This window comes from Acanthopagrus latus, chromosome 18 (assembly GCF_904848185.1).
Source record: "Acanthopagrus latus isolate v.2019 chromosome 18, fAcaLat1.1, whole genome shotgun sequence".
NCBI lineage: Eukaryota > Metazoa > Chordata > Actinopteri > Spariformes > Sparidae > Acanthopagrus > Acanthopagrus latus.
This window is the reverse complement of record NC_051056.1, coordinates 25,275,516-25,291,907: the sequence shown is the minus strand read 5'-3', so window position 1 is coordinate 25,291,907 and position 16,392 is coordinate 25,275,516. Positions and strand designations below refer to the sequence as shown.

General features: G+C 41.3%; 2 protein-coding genes across 3 annotated transcripts; both read left to right on the top strand.

Moving 5' to 3' along the window:
* The first annotated feature begins 203 nt into the window (after positions 1–203).
* On the top strand, positions 204–10,173 carry tspan7 (tetraspanin 7). The gene is made up of 8 exons (XM_037078018.1): positions 204–456; positions 4,036–4,224; positions 4,312–4,386; positions 4,494–4,589; positions 4,920–5,075; positions 5,236–5,319; positions 9,184–9,268; positions 9,489–10,173. The coding sequence occupies exons 1-7, from the start codon at positions 370–372 to the stop codon at positions 9,250–9,252; spliced, it is 756 nt and encodes a 251-aa protein (XP_036933913.1). The 5' UTR covers positions 204–369; the 3' UTR covers positions 9,253–9,268; positions 9,489–10,173.
* Positions 10,174–11,552: 1,379 nt separating this feature from the next.
* Positions 11,553–14,495, top strand: mid1ip1l (MID1 interacting protein 1, like). Of its 2 annotated transcripts, none has more exons than XM_037078019.1 (2): positions 11,553–11,711; positions 13,140–14,495. In XM_037078019.1, exon 2 carries the CDS (start codon positions 13,217–13,219, stop codon positions 13,712–13,714), a length of 498 nt encoding a protein of 165 aa, XP_036933914.1. In that variant the 5' UTR covers positions 11,553–11,711; positions 13,140–13,216; the 3' UTR covers positions 13,715–14,495. The 2 variants fall into 2 exon arrangements, with proteins under 2 accessions (XP_036933914.1, XP_036933915.1); XM_037078020.1 differs by lacking the exon at positions 11,553–11,711 and adding an exon at positions 12,589–12,738.
* The last annotated feature ends 1,897 nt before the right edge of the window (positions 14,496–16,392 follow it).

Below are 16,392 nucleotides of genomic sequence, written 5' to 3'. Positions count from 1 at the left end.
TAAAAAATGTAATCAAAGACCATTAATGGAGTAAATGTACTTAGTTACAATCCTTCATAATTGCCTCTGTTTAACATGTCGCAGGTGGTCTTTTATTTTGAAGGCAGTGTGAGCGGTGACGTGTGTGTAAAATGGCCGCTGACTTGACGCCGCTGTGGATGGTGGAAATCTGTTGATCCTGCAGGAGAGTGAATCTGGGCTGGTGACGACACTTCCCCTTCTCTCTCTCTCTGGATCTATCCCAGAAGTTTTCTCTGTCCTCTTGCCTTCAGGGCGCTGTTTTCTCAACTTCTCCCCTATCTTTGTCCAGATTTAACTTTAAAAAAAAAACAAAAAAACAAAACAAGAAACAAACATAACGACGGCACCATGTCGCCGCCATCTCGAAGGCTTCAGACGAAGCCGGTGATTACCTGCCTGAAGACTTTCCTCATCTCCTACAGCCTCATTTTCTGGGTGAGTTTGCTGACATGTAATGGGGGACGTCGGAGCTAAAGGAGCAACAATGGGCTAAGAGCAGGCGGCGATGCCAACAAGGCTAAAAAAAAAATTAAAAAAAAAAAATCACGACGGGGGGAGTTGAGTGTGTTGAGTTAATGTCGGCGGTGAAGAAGAAGAAGAAGAAGAAGAAGAAGAAGAGCCGTTAGTGTTGACGTGAAGAGCCACTTGTTGAAGCGGACCGACCGTTAGAGAGCAGATGTCCGCGAGCCACATTAATAACGTCTGAACCACCGCTAGCTATTTATATCCCTTACTGAGAAATTAACACGTTTTAACATATATGATTATAAATTAGTTATAATAAATGTTGTGTTATCATGTTAACGTCTGATTTTAATCGATCGTAGCTGTCGTTCTGCAGCCAAACATAAATATACGTTAAACTGCTAAGTGTGCTCGATTAATCGATAGTGGATTCATTCGTCAAGTCAGAAATGCTGTGTCACCTCTTAATAATTCCCCGAAAGAAGCTATACTGGGGCAAATTACTATCACTTTTTAATCTGTTGATTCTGTTTATTGGTCGATCTTCAGTTAAAGGTGCATTCTGGGTTCTGGATTTTGGGAATACATTTTAATCCTAAGAGAAACAAAGTAAATGCCTAAACAAACTCTTTGTTTTCATGACCGAAGTGATTGTTTTACTTTGTTTGTAAGTGGCGGACCCTGCCACCTCTCTTCACACAGTGTTCAAGGGACCTTGTTTTTCTCCTAGAACAGCCTTTGTGAAAAATGAATATTTATGAGTTTGGATTATGTTTAGGAAATTCATTAATTTAAAGCAGTCCCTAAAATAATTGGATGTTGATTCATTGATAAGCTTTCATTATAAGACACTTTATTCTCCATACATATTGATTTTATGTGTGAGTATAGCCAAATGTCACATTTTACTTGCTTGTCTCACTGTGACAAAAGATCTAAACTTTGCAGTGCGCCAGTTATTTATATTTTGCATCCAGAACACTTGTTTTGTGTTAATGTGAGGTGGTTTTACAAACTGACTAAAAGTTCTCAATGTTAGACTATTTTTGACCTTCAGGGTAAATAATAGAGCATTCGTTTTCCTAATTTGAGGGTTTGATGCAGTTAGACTCACAATCCATCAGTTGTTGATCTTAAAAAGTCAAAATGCAATTACGATTCCCTGAAATGCAAGTGGACATCTTGTTTGTGTAACTTGTGTAACTGTCCAAAAACTGAACAATATTCATGTTAACTGTCACAGGAGACAAAACATAGATGCAAATCTCATCTCTGATAAAGCGCGAAAGAATGTTTGGTATTTGAACTTAGAAAACAGCTTTTAGTTTATCTTTCTGTGGAGCGACTTGACTTTAGTCTTCGTCGCGGCTTTAATTTGATGCCTTTCTTTGTCTAACTAATAAACAATATGAAAACATGACCTGAGGCTGTGCGATATTATAATAAGCTTTAACACAGTTTTTTTGAGTGACAGCCCTGTTAACATGGAATGAAAATATAAACACAAGCTTGTCTTCAGAATAGAAAGAGCTGTTATCGTTTCTTCCCACTTTTAATCTTTGTACCGAGCAAACAGCGATCTCAGCTTTCTGCTGTTAACACAAAGTTCACGTCAGTGCTTTTATCTGACAATTTATTGCTCTCGGCTGGTTGAGCTGATGCCTCCCCTCAGGCTAATGACTTGTGCGGTGGGCCGTCTTAAAGCGAAAGGTGCTGCGATGATTAAACCTCAGGCCGAGGCTCGAGGGGGTATCCCAGGTGTGTTTTTACTAACATGTTGCCAGGTAGATGAATCATCTGCAGTGTGTGAATCATATCTCTTCCGACTGACACAAGAAGGAGAGGCGGCTGTATCCTCTTTCAGTCAGTGCGTGTTGTGTGTCAGACCTCTTTCCTCGCCTGAGAACAGTGACGATTTGATAAAGTAAAATTGATGAGGGTTTTAATTAAAGTAACCCTGGTATTTGCCTGATTCGGTGCAGATCACTGGTCTGTCTGTTTAGCCTGATATGAATGACAGTAGCTTGGTACATGAAAAATGTTGTAGACATTACTGTATACATAATTTGAGAGCTGTGTGAGGAGACCTGACACAAAGAGCGTTTCTTTCCACCTGACGAGATATGAGAGGTCATCTGGTGTGACAGGTTGGGTTTTAATTATGGCAGCAACTAATTATTATTGTCATTATCACTAGTGTGTCATTTATTTATTTCAGAGCTGCAGTAATTAGCTGTCAGCTATTTAATTAATCACCAAGTATTGAAGGAAGCAATTCTTTGGTGTGAGTAGTTTCGCTTTAATTCAGGCGTCTTACATGAGAATATTGTCTGGTGTCTTTACTCCTCCATGACAGTCAACTGGATTTCTTTAGGTTGTTGAATAAATATGACACTGGAAGAAGTCTTGGGCTTTCTTGAAACACTGATTGACATTTTTCACCATTTTCTGACATTTTAAAGACCAAACAACGGTTGATCAAGACAATGATCAACAGTGAAAATCCTGGTTAGTTGCAGCCCTAGTCTGTTTCATTTGTTTGGTCAGAAAATAGTGAAAAATGTCTGTCACAGGTTCCAAAAGCCCAATATTACACATTCAAAATGCTTGTTCCCAGTCCAAAAACCCAAAGAAAATATAAAATGCACCATCACATACGACAAAGACAAGTTAGTTAGAGAATAGTTTCTGGCTAATTTGATGTTAAATCATACAGATCATTAAATTCTTTCCTTTATTAACTGGGGCTTCTAAGTTATTTTTAATGAACCATCTTTGCTTTTGACCAAAGATGCAATTTGAAGACTTTTGTTTTTGTACTGAGCATTTTTCAATATTTAACTTCAATTAAATTCCATTTCAAAGACTCAGAATCAATATGTATTGACATATGTGTATTTTTTGACAACACTACATGAAAATAATCGGCGTTTCAATCGTTAAATAAAAATAGTCATTAGTTGTTGCATTGATATGAATTTATCTGCCCTCGTTTCTCTCACTTTCCTTTTTCATTTATAATAAAATCAGACAATACTGAAAAATGTCCAATGCGAGTTAGTTGCCAGAAACCTCAAAATCCTGTTCAGATATCACATGTGACAAAGAAAAAACACACAAAATCCTCATGATTAAGAAGCTGAGAGCAGGAAGTTATCTGGAATTTGTGCTTGAGATGATAATGTTTTCAGTTTGGAACCAGCTCCAAGTCTGTAAAAATATCCGTATTTGTTGAAGCCCAAACCTACAAATCTGAACAAAGCTTTTGTTATTTTCTTCCTGGATTTTTAAAAATTTTTTTTATTTGACTTCTTAAACATGAGGTTACTTTTTTTTTTTTAAATTGTTGAAAGCAAACTCGGATTCAAAAGGCTTCTGATTCGACACAATGCTCCTGAACTCTAGCCGTGGCAGTGTGTAATTGACCCGGTGGGTTCGGGCCTTTAATCTTGGGTCTTGTGTCAGAGAGACAACCCTAACAAAACCTGCCCGTCTCTCTCTGAGGCTCTTTGATGCTCGCCCCCTGACTCTCCCCGCTGTCTTCTTCAGTTCACAGGCGTGATCCTGCTGGCGGTCGGGGTGTGGGGGAAGGTGAGCCTGGAGGCCTATTTCTCTCTGGCGTCTGAGGAGAGCACCAATGCACCATATGTCCTCATCGGGACCGGAGCCATCATCGTTATTTTCGGACTGTTCGGCTGCTTCGCTACGTGCCGCGGCAACCCGTGGATGCTCAAACTGGTCGGTGAAGTGTGCAGTAAGTCTCCATGAAGTATTCCTCTCACATGTGACCCTGTGTGATTGTTTGTCTTTGTATGTTTCCTGCAGTACGCCATGTTTTTGACCTTGGTGTTCCTGGCTGAGCTTGTGGCCGGTGTTTCAGGCTTTATCTTCAGACATGAGGTGAGTTTCTCACCACCCCCCCCCCCCAAAAAAATACAGATATATTTAAAAAATGAACCACATCAACTCATTAACATTTATAATCTTCTTTGTTTTTAATTCATCAGATCAAGGCCAAGTTAGGTGTTGCCTATAAAAACGCTGTGAAGAACTACAACAGCACAGACACCAGCAGCACTGCAGTCGACGCCATCCAGAGGACTGTGAGTGGGCGGTTTTCCATTACACTGATGGTGTTGCTCTTATCTGACTTTGTTTGTGTCGCACTGTAGAAACCAAAGAACTCTTGTTGATATAAGGACATTTTAAAAGGGCAACTGAAGCACAGAGAGCAGAGAAGCGCTGCTGCTCTCTCATGCTGCTCTGGTCACTGCAGGTGTTTCCCCCAGAGGTCAGAGGTCTCAAACATCTGCAGTGATGTCACGTCATTGCATCGTGGCTCGAAAACAGCTATCTCCCCTTTTTATGATCTTTAATCAAAACACTTGTAATGCATTTCCTACAACACTGTATTCATTTTCATTTCCATGTAGTTGCATTGCTGCGGGGTGCATAATTTCACCGACTGGGGCAACACAGAGTACTTTAAACAGAAGGGCATCCCTGCCAGCTGCTGCAGAGACAACGCCAAATGCACGCCGGAAACCCTGAGCGACCTCGAGAAGGCTGCGACAGAGGTGTACACGAAGGTGAGCTCACTTGTCTTCACGACTACAAGATATTCGTGTGGTTTGTAGTTTGAATGAAGTTTTGATTTTAGGAACAAGTGGGTCATCAGTCGGCTCTCCAGCTGTGTTTGTAGGAAGCTTCAGGGTCACTCTGTAAACGTTGTGTTTCTCTGCTGCGTAGGGCTGCTTCACTCTGGTGACCGATGTGATGGAGTCCAACCTGGGAATCATCGCCGGGATCTCTTTTGGGATCGCGTTCTTTCAGGTACAGCACATGTTGTTCTTTCAGATACTTTGTCACAGAGTGAGAGGTGCACTTCAGGTGGCTTGAGGCACAATTGTTCCGATGATGTGTCGTGTTTTCGTAACTTTGAGTTTTGAGCTTTAGTGATTCAGTGACACGAGTCAGGCGACATTTAGATAGATGCATTTGTAAACATCTGAAAATGTATCTTTATTCAGCAGTGTTTATTGATTTGCATTGTCCACCTGTTTAAAAAATAAACCAAAAAATAAATTCACTGAAAAAACAGATATATAATAATGGGATCAGTCAGACAGCTGGACATATTTTGTCCCTGTTTTAGGGGCGCTTAGGGATTTACGACACTGTCACTGAGCACTGTTGGAGTTCTGCAGGGGCGCCGTCACTGCGTGTCATCTCCCTGCACTCTCTCTTTCTCTACTTCATTACTTTTCTGCAGAAATGGGTTGAAAACAGATTAGCTCAATAAGAAGAGAGCAGAATAATAATAATTGAGAAATGTTGCGATGTACTTTGGAAAGACATCATTGTAATTAACATTTCCTCAAGATATCAAGTAGAGCTGTGATTTACTAAAAGTAAGATAAATTTTTTGAGTATCACTCTCGCTTTAATGAATATTACTGTCCGATCACATGTGACTCGTGAAGTGTAACATTAATATGAACCTTTAAGACTAAAACAAACAGCGGCACTTGGACTAAATTACCTCAAAACTTCTAATAATTTCTTGTCAGCACAAATATTTTGTATGTTGGCTTTTTGGAAATCACATATTTATTTCACTGTCACACATTGCACATTACATCTGTATTCAATGGGACGCTAATGAACAATTTAATAACACAAAGGTTTCCAGAACTTGGATCGCACAAATGAGACTGTAAAACTAAAAGGTGTGATGCTCTTCCTTCAGCTCCAGTCCTGAAGAGCTGTGATACATTTTGTAAGCCACAAGATGTTGCTGTGTTTACCCAAGTGTGTTTTGCTTCAAATCTTTTTTTGGACAAAAATATCTCCAAGAATAGAAGACAAATAAGTCAACATCTAGTTTAAAACAGTTCCAGACTGAAGTTATTGTTTACGTTCTCTGTTCGATTCCACTGAATTCCCCGGCGTCTCCTAAACCGAGATGTAATAGGCGAGACGTTTTATGTGCTGACGCTCCCACACACAGCTACACACACTCACCTGAGAGCTGCAACACACAGCACATCAACATCTCTGAGAGAGACATAAATGGGCTTCTAGAGACGGTCAGAGCGCCAGCACACTCCCTGACTTTCCAGCAGAGACAAAGAGAGATATGACAGTAGCTGATCATGGCTCATTAGCTCTGACCAACAGCTCTGTGTCACTGTCCACGCTACACTGAGCAGTGGTCAGTCAGCGTCACCTGCGTCCACTGACCCGGCACATGAGACTGGCTGCTGCAGCCGATGCGTCCTCACTCCTCTGTTGCTTGAGAGAGAGTTGTTGCAGGATTTGATGGTGTAGTTAACCTTTTGTTTTAAATCTTGGCTTGTTTACATCCAGGTTTACTTTCTTGCACTCATCTTCTTCTTTTTCTTCCTCCTGCCTTTACTGGCACATTCGTCTTATTTATCCTCCTTTTTTCTTCCTCATTGGCAGGAATTTGTGTCATGTCGCTCACGTCCTGCTGCACGAGCATGAGCAGAACTGGAACACTCTCATTAAAGCGCTGCTTCAAAGCACAACCACCGGCCAGAAAGCTCCACAGCAGACCTTTAACGAAGCTGTTGTACAGTACTTACGGCCCACCGCAGCGTGAAATTTATACTAATGCCTCAAAGTGTCCAAAGTCTCCGTTTACTGCTCACTCCTGATTATTAAGTGTCAGTAATGAACATAGCTGTTTCCACAGCCAAGATAACATGACTATAAAAACAAACGTGACCACACAAACATGTTGGTTATTATCAACAATCATATTGTAAAACTGAGTGCAGCAGGTCCACGTTGAACATGTTTCTCTCAAACTGTTTCACACTAAGGACCACTTGACCAATTAAAGAATAAAACTCACAGACCACCAGGCACTAACTCCCCCAACAGCATCCCCAAAAACAGCATATTACAAATTATACCCTAATTAGATGCCGGTCTTGCAGAATAGCCTCGCCTTCCCACTCATCATCGTCTCTGTTGCCATCCTAATGCGATGGAGACATCAGCGCAGCAAGCGGCTGATCGTTTTTGACATAAATCGTAACACTGGCGCAAATATGTTTCACAGGCAGTGTTGCAAAACAGTCACAAAACGTTTTATTACATTATGGAAGCCTGACATCATAGCGAAACATCTAATTAAAGTAATGAGGTTTGAATTTACATACATGTTGATTTCATATTAAAAAAATGACACATCTGTCTTACTACGAAGATTTGGAGTCGTCCAGTGTTGCACACAGTTTTAGAAACACTAAATTTAAACAATGATATTTTACCAAATCCACTTGCAGACCACTAGATGGCACTTTGAGAAGAGCTAACGTGCAGTAGTTTATGGGAATGAGATTTGGCAGATTTGAACAATAGATCTAAGTGTTTACATCGTTCTTGGTGCACTTACACAGAACAGACATAAAGCTTTGAACGAGGACAACAAACACTGGTTAAATAAGATAAAGAGTGATAAAAAAACAAAGGTAGCAGAACTGCACAGAAACATGCAAAGATAAATCACCTGTGTGGACAGTTTTATGTCATCACCATAACAGTCTGTGTACATGTCAACTGTTCAGTGTGTTGTAAACAGTGTAAGTAGTGCAGAGCAATAAATACTGATTCAGTATGTGAACACGCTGTGGATGAGTTATGTAAATGATCTCCATCTCAGCTCGGTATGCAAATTTGAAGCAATTTATTTGATTGATGGTTCGCAGCCTTAACAATCCATCATCTGTTTATCGTTAATAATGTGTTTAAATATGTTTAAACACCAACATGATCTAGGTTCGATCTGAATCAGAGTAAGCGTCTTTAGAAATTAAAAGATGAAGTTAAAACTAAGCAACTTGAACGACAACACTAAAACTAAATAAAACACAGTGATTACTTCATTTTAATTGGAAAGCTCCCGTCTGTCAACGTTCAACAGCCGGCTGAACAAAATCCCACACTGAGTCTGGCTAGAATGTGAGAGATCAGTTTGTATAGAGTCTTTCTGTGCTTTTTAAATGACAAAGTACTTGTATTTTAATTAAATAGATTTCCTCAGTATTACTTTATATTATATATCAGTATTTTGTAGCTGATTCTTATATATTTGATAAGCCAGTTGATGTGTTTGTGCCCTTGTTCATTATAAATTCTTTTAAACGATTAATCATTAACATCCCTGCTGTGGGCAGTTATTTATAGCTGGTCTGAGCACAGATGTGCCTGGTCTATACACTCCTCTGCTTCCTTACCTATTAAGAACTAAGGGCTTGTGTCCACATGGGGTTTGTTCTGAGCGCCAGTGTCTTTTTTTCATTGTTCTCAATGAGCAGCGAGCATCTGTGGCTGCAGTGTTGCTCCGAGTGATTTGGGATAAAAAATCGTGTTGGTGGCCTCTGTGATAATAATCAATGTATTTCTGTCTCCTATTGATCATGTCATGCACCCGCGTCCTCTTTGCTCTGCTGTCCTTTCAAAGAAACAAAACACAAATGGACAGTAAAGCGTAAAGTTACAGCGACAGTGGTCAAGATATTGTTGTCATAGAGACGAGACGCATGTGCAGTGATTTTCCTCTCTGCGCTTTTCTGCCCGAGAAAAACGCCGTGTGGATACGAGCTCTGAGATGAATCTGTTGTTATGATTTTAATTGTGTCTCTGTTTTTGTCTTCTGCGTCTCAGCTCATCGGGATCTTCCTGTCCTGCTGCTTGTCTCGATACATCACCAACAACCAGTATGAGATGGTCTAACAGCGACTTTCCACAGGTCAGACTTTTCTTTTATTGTTATTTTTTTATTGCCGTTAAATTATTGAATAATGAGGAAGTGAACGCTGCAGCTTCTCGCTTGGGACACGTAGTCACGTTTCACACAAATTAGTACAGATTGTACTCTGCACAGATTGTGTTCTCGCTGCAGTGATTTAATCATCCAATGTTCAAATGCAAATGAACAATAACGACGCGTTCTCTGTGTCTCTCTGCAGGTCACCGATGGGCAGCTCCTGACGCGGACGAGTGGAAGAACCTCCTGTGATTTTAAACGTTGTGTTTGTGTTAGTTGATGTTATTTTAGAGGGAAAAACACCCACTGCTTCTCCTTTTTTTTTTTTATTCAGTCTCACCCACGACGGGCAAAAGGGAATAAAGTGAAAGGGACGTTAGCGGCAGTGTAGTCTGACCAAAAAATGAAAAGGGACCTGGACATTTTGGGGAACGTTTGTTACTCCTGGGATTTATTTAGGGATTTCTGTTAAGCCTAGATGTTGTTTTGTAGCTGTCGTCACTGTCATTTGAGTTCCAGTTGTCAACATTTCCGTGTGTCTCGTGTCTTTATATAAACGCAGCTGCCTTATTTTTGTAATTTTTTTGCTAAAATTAGTCTGTAGCCGAGCAGTCGAAAATCTAGACAATAAGCTGATAAATGTTAAACTTCTCTGCAACACTAAGTGAATTTCTGCGCGTCAAACCCGTGTGAAGCCTGAGAGCTGGACAGAAGGACTCGATCATGTGGACCAGTATCGGTTAGTTAAAGCCTGCGTTCAAGTGTGCCAACTACACTCATCCAGCCGTCTTCAGTATCACAGTTTTCAGTGTTTAAGTTGTTATTCTTTTGTGGATGCATGTGAAAGACTTGAGTTGAAAAGAAAAATAAAGATGATGTGTCTTTAATGGTGCCTCTCCCACAGCTGTCTGCTTCTGCGTCCATCGGATAATACGCAAAACAAAATGTTCTGGCAGAAGCGGACGTGAGTTATTTGGGGCCTTGTGAGGGATTCATACAGAATACAACATGCGAGAGGCGTTTAGTTTTAAATATGCATGAAGAGCTTTTTCATTTAAGAGCTAAATATTTAAGGATCAAATAGTTTTTTATTGAAGTTTTGGTGCCTTAGTGCAGTCTGTTGGTACGTGTGGATGTTAATTCATTTTGATTGTAAAGTTTTTTCAGACACACACACACACACACACACACACACACACACACACACACACACACACACACACACATAGTCTATCAGAATATTTATGTTTTAACATGTAACACTTGTTTTCTTGGTCTGGTATTGTTCTCCAGTCTCCACAACTTGTCTTTGTTTACTGTCCTTAAATCTTTTGATCGACACCAAACAGCAGGACAGCTTTACTCTGCTCTGTTACACTCGTACCTGCCCTCCTGAAACACGAGCAGGTCGGAACCAATGTTCACTATTAAGCCAGGGGACTTAAAATCCAATTTAATGTTGCACATGTAAATACACAAATTAAATAGTAGCGTTATAAATGATGATTGTGTTAAAAGTTAATTCCACAAGTCCAAAATGATGCTGTGGAATCGTTTCTACTGAAATAATATAATTTACCAGTAAATTGTTCAACAGGTCGACCACTCAGTGATATTGATTTACACATTACCTTAAATAAGTCTCTGATATCTTAAGGCCCAAGAAAGGATTGATTTTCATCTTCAAACTATCGATCACACCTGTGTTCTTTTTTAACCAATATCTTTTTTTTTTTGTTTTTCAAAATCTGCACTAACAAAATGTTTTAATCTTTTCATGTTTCTTCCTACTTTTGTCTAAGCATTTTTTCTAAGTATTAATTTTAATATTTATAACACAAGCAGGAAAAACAAACAAACAAAAAAAATACACATCCCGAATTAAATAAATAAATACAAGGACCACAAAAAGCCAGGCTAGACGGAGATTAATACAACAAATGGTACTGAATATTACTGATAAGAATTTTACTTTAGTAACTTCTTTAAAAGATAAGTGTCACCAGGTGATTAAATCCCTACTCCAGCCAGTTTTAATTCCTTTTTTAACTCTCACATTTTCTTTTTCGGACAGACCAAAAAATAAATATAAAGTTCCAGAATACACTGGAGTGGGAAAACAAAAGGACAGGACAAAATTATGTTTGTCTCATTATTTATTTTATTATTTAATCTAATTATATACATTTTCCACAAGCTTCATACTGAAACTGTGAAGTTGAGTTTCAAAAGCTTTTGGTCACAGGTGTGATCAATAACATCAGTGATAAGCCTGCAGGCGCAGAGTCACGCCGCACCATTTATTACCTTCATCAAACACACCTGAGCCGCCCCTCTGAGCACTGCTGACTGTTAGTACCTGCAGATTTACCTGAAGGGTCCAAACCTCCGTGTGAAGGCTCTGTGGCCAGTGAAGCACTTTCTGGTGAGTAAAATGTTGCATTATATACGTCCTGTTATTGATTATTTGATTGATAGATTAAAGGGGCACTATGTGGTATTTTACGATATTATGCTGATGATACAAACTTGGAAACATTTACCTTTTCCATAACAGAATGAACGAGCTGTTCTCAGAGGAAAATAAGTTCCCAGAATACAGTTTGAAGCTAGAAAGGTGGCAGGGTCCGCCACAGAAACACAGTAAAACGGCATCAAATTGTGTTGTTCTTTTTTAAGATCAGTTTGTTCAGTGGTGAAAATCACATTAGTTTGTTAATCAGAAGCGAAATAAATAAATAACTTGATTATTTCTCTATTCAGAGCTACTCGGTGCATCTTTTTTATTTTAATAAAGCATTGATTAGTGTCTGTACAGAGGGTGACCCACCAGGGGGCAGTGTTGTGTAACATAATAAACAGGCAGCTGTGGACTCGGTGTCCCTGGAGGTAAATGCGGAAGAACAAAAGCACAAACTATACTTTCACATTTACTTAAAACTAAGACTCTTGAATATTCCCTCTTTTTTTTGTTTTTAAATGCAAAGTTAGTTACTGCAGGTAAACTGCACACCTACATATCTGAGACGTGACGCACATCAACTGTAACTGTGCAAACTTGCATCAGCCTTCAGGCCACAACCGGCCTGGAAACCGTGAAGTAAACAGGGTGCAGCTAATTGTTGACCAGCCTTTGACAAATACATTTGCGTGGCAGCTGTGATCTGCCCTCCGATTGGCCCGTCCGGGATCAGATGCTATGAGGGTCCGCCCACATCCTCCGTGCTGGCCAATCAGCTCGGTGGAGGAATACGAGGTGGGCGGGGCCTTGTGTTCCCTTCCACCCCTGCCCGGCTCGCGCCGTATAAAACCCGGGTTCAGCTAACAGTCAGTTGAGGAAATTCTGAGTTTCCTTCCCGGCGGGTGGCGAACAGATCCCGACACGATCTGATCCAGCAAACCGGCAACAAACAAGACTATCATTTTTCCCCTCAGGTCACCTCGCGGTTCAGGTCAGTTTACTACATCCTCTTTGTTTCTGTGTCCTGTGAGCGAATACAATGTGCTGTACTTCTTTTTAATATGAGGAAGTCCAAGGTCATATCAACGTGCTTCGACGCTCAAAATGCAGTAAAGTGATTTACTGGGGTTGAAGTCGAAATGTATTGTGGGTTAGTTTTGGGTGGTAGAAGTGAAGGTGTGCTCTGTGGATGAGATGAGGAAGCTGCTGCGGTTTCACAACATTTCCTGCAGCCATGATGTACTCTAGTGTGTGTGTGTGTGTGTGTTGCTGGTTGCCTTTGTGTGTGTGTGTGCTGAATGTGCAAACCTGTTTGTTTCAAAGTGCTCTCGTCCTTGATGTCGTTGCACCCTTCCTGCCATCCTCCTCACGTTTCCTCCCTTCTCGCTGCAGATCACCCACCACCAAGCGAAGCTCTGCCTCAGCTAACCCCACCCGCCAGCTCCACGCCGCAACAAAAGCCTTCAAAGATGATGCAGATCAGCAGCGACCCCGCCAGCAACAAGCACTCCCTCATCAACGTCATGCACCGCTTCATCGCAGCCGCCAACAACATGGACGAGACCATCATGGTGCCGAGCCTGCTGCGAGACGTGCCGCTGGAGGAGCAGGCGGCCAGCGAGGCGGTGGAGAGCAACAACAACAACGAGCCGCCGTGCCCCAACAAGCAGAGGGACATGTACGAGCACTACCTGCTGCTCAAGTCCATCAAGAACGACATGGAGTGGGGCCTGCTGAAGAGGGAGATGAGCAGCGGGGCCAGCTTCCTGGAGATGGCGGTGAAGCAGGAGGAGCAGCAGCAGCGGGTCACCGGGGAGCTGCTCCTGGACGACAACTCGGACCTGGAGCACCAGTTTCACTATCACCTCAGGGGACTGTTCGGAGTTCTGTCCAAGCTCACGCTGCAAGCCGACCACCTCACCAACAGATACAAGAGGGAAATCGGAGGTGGAAACTTCATGAGATAGAAGTCACCACGTTTGGTTCCTCCACACACACACACACACACACACACCCCCTCCTCCCTCGGACTGCTTGACTTGCACAGTGGGATGTGTTGAGAAGGGCTCCACCTCTTCCTAATAGATCTCAGTGGACAGCGAACTGACCAGGGTAACCACTTCGTGACTTCTCTCACTCCCTCGAGTAGCGACACTCCAGCTTCCCAGCACCACCAAATGTACCTGAGAACCGGTGATGCCTGCACGTTGTCCCTCCGGCGCAGAGGTCGACACTCTGAGTGCTCGGTGGAGGTTTTATTGAATCCAGAAGTCCAAATGAAGCACAGCTCTGGTTTAAAGCAGAAACTTGCCCTGCTTTCTTTTTTTTGTTTGTTTTTTTTGTTAATTTTATTTTCATTTAAGCATAAGTTTGTCACCAGATTGTGAATAAAAGAAGGTCTCTGACTGTAGGAGAAGTTGAATGCTGGTTATTCTGTCCCTCCTGTTTTAAAAAAAGAAAAAAAACGCATTTTAAAATGGATTTTTAGTGCTGAGCTGAAGGGCTCTGACCTGCAGAGCTTTTAAATCTTTCCACTTGGGTTTTACTGTAACATGGCGTGCCTTGACTTTTTGTATACCCCCCCCCATCATGCCCTGTTCGGTTACCTCTCCATTGTCTGACTGCTTAAATGATTCATCAAGATGTTCATGATGAGAAAATGCATTTGTTTGTCCTTGGATATTTCAAAACCAATTTTATATTAAAGCAGAAATGCAGTAAAAGTGAAATAAATAATTGGAAACTTGATATCCGCTTCCTTGTTCTTTGTCAGTGCGATCATGAGGGATGCCCCCTTTTTTATTTATTTATTTTTTTAAATGCAAGTTGTGTAAAGTGCTTAAGGCTTTGCTGGAAGGTGCAGCAGCTAATTGACTCACAGCTTTTATATAATGTTGAGGGATTTAAAGGTGCCTTACTGCAAAGTGGGTTTGCAAAAGAGTTCATGGCTCTGAAGCACATTCTGTTGACTCCACACCTTTTTACATCTCATTGGTGTCTATGCAAATACACAGCTGTGCTCACAGGGAAATCACCTGCCATGTGTTTATTGCAAGTTAATACAATATCCTGCACCTTGTTTGTCCTTTTTCAGGATGGAGTACAGACTTTTTTTTTTTGTTAGCGCCACGAATAAAAACACCTGAAGCATTGCATTATAATTAAAGTTTTCATTTTTAAATTCAGTTTCTTTTAGGTTAAATCCACAATTTGCAGCCTGTAACCTGTTTTTGTTCCCGTTTTCCATCTTGCCCATAAATGTAGCTGATATTTACAGTTTGCTAATTATCGCAAACGATGGGAATAAAAGCTGTATTCTCTCATCTTAAAGGGGCACTGTGTAGTTCTGGTGAAGAAATTCAAACTCAAAATATCAATATTTGTTATAATACAAACTCAAACATGTATTTTGTTCCCCCCCCCATAACTGTATTAACAAGCTGTTCTCAGAGGAAAATAAGGTCCCAGAACACTGCTTGAAGCTAGAAAGGTGGCAGGGTCCGCCACATGTCAACAAAGTAAAACGGTGTGAAATTGTGTCGTCCTTTACGATCACTTTGTTTATTCAGTCATGAAAACAAAATCAGTCAAGGAAGATCTTCTGATTCAAACATCCTCTCTGAAAATTACAAAGTGCACCTTCAAGTGATAAGATTTCATCTGGTCACAATGAACTTGTTAAAACAAATATATTTATATATAAATATATAAATGGCCGCCCGGAGTTCTCAGAGAACATGATCTTTAAAACCTGAGAGGATTTAGAGGACGTCAATCTGCAGCGTTGTCACGTTAAACACAATGGCAGCAGCGTATAGATGAGACATTAAATTGATATATACGTCGCTCAAACCGGTTGCCCTCTCCAGCTGCCACATCCATCCATCACCGAGCGAAACCCTCCCCTTAGCAACAGAGCTCCACCGAGCGCAGCCAATCAGAAGGCACAGAGCTTTTCCCCTCTCTCTCTCTCTCTCTCTCTCTCTCTTTCTCTCTCTGTCTCTCTCTCTTTCTCTCAAAGGCACAGCGGTGATTAAGAGATTGTAGTGTGATGAAGGGCGTCCAGGAAGCGAGTGGAGGGCAGACATGGTCAAACAAACCGGTGCTCCTCTGACCAGCAGCGGTGAGGATGCAGGGGGACGAGAGTTTGCATAAAAAAGAAGAAGAAAAAAAAGAAAAAGTGCTGTGTGAGCCCGGTGGTGCGAGGCTGCAGGCCTGTCTGTTTTTACGCTCACAATGGGCCATACAAATGGCTGCAAATCAAAATGGCTGTGCTGGTCAAGTGCGCCTGAGCCCACTCAGACTAACTGGGTCAACCAAACTGGTGACAGCTGGCCAGACAGAGAAAGTGAAGAGAAATGAGGTTTCTGTGCTTTCAAGATTTTTAACTGAGCGGATTGAAAATCTACAAAATACAGCCATCAAATCTGTGTATGCACAAGTTCATTATCGGCCTAAATTAAAGCAAAAGCTCAATATTTTTGGGAATTCATCTTATTCGCTTTGGTGCCAAAACTTAGCTGCAAAGATACACCCACTGTCTGTTAAACCTTAGGCAACAATGACCAGCCGCTTAGCTTAGCTTAGCATGAACACTGCAAATAAGCAAATAAGGGAGGACAGCTAGCCTAGAGCTCACTTTCTG

Coding starts and splice junctions, on each gene's coding strand:
- mid1ip1l (XM_037078019.1), top strand. CDS start 13,217: ATGATGCAGATCAGCAGCGACCCCGCCAGCAACAAGCACTCCCTCATC.
- tspan7 (XM_037078018.1), top strand. CDS start 370: ATGTCGCCGCCATCTCGAAGGCTTCAGACGAAGCCGGTGATTACCTGC. Junction 457..4,035: donor CCTACAGCCTCATTTTCTGG/GTGAGTTTGCTG, acceptor TGTCTTCTTCAG/TTCACAGGCGTGATCCTGCT. Junction 4,590..4,919: donor TCGACGCCATCCAGAGGACT/GTGAGTGGGCGG, acceptor ATTTCCATGTAG/TTGCATTGCTGCGGGGTGCA.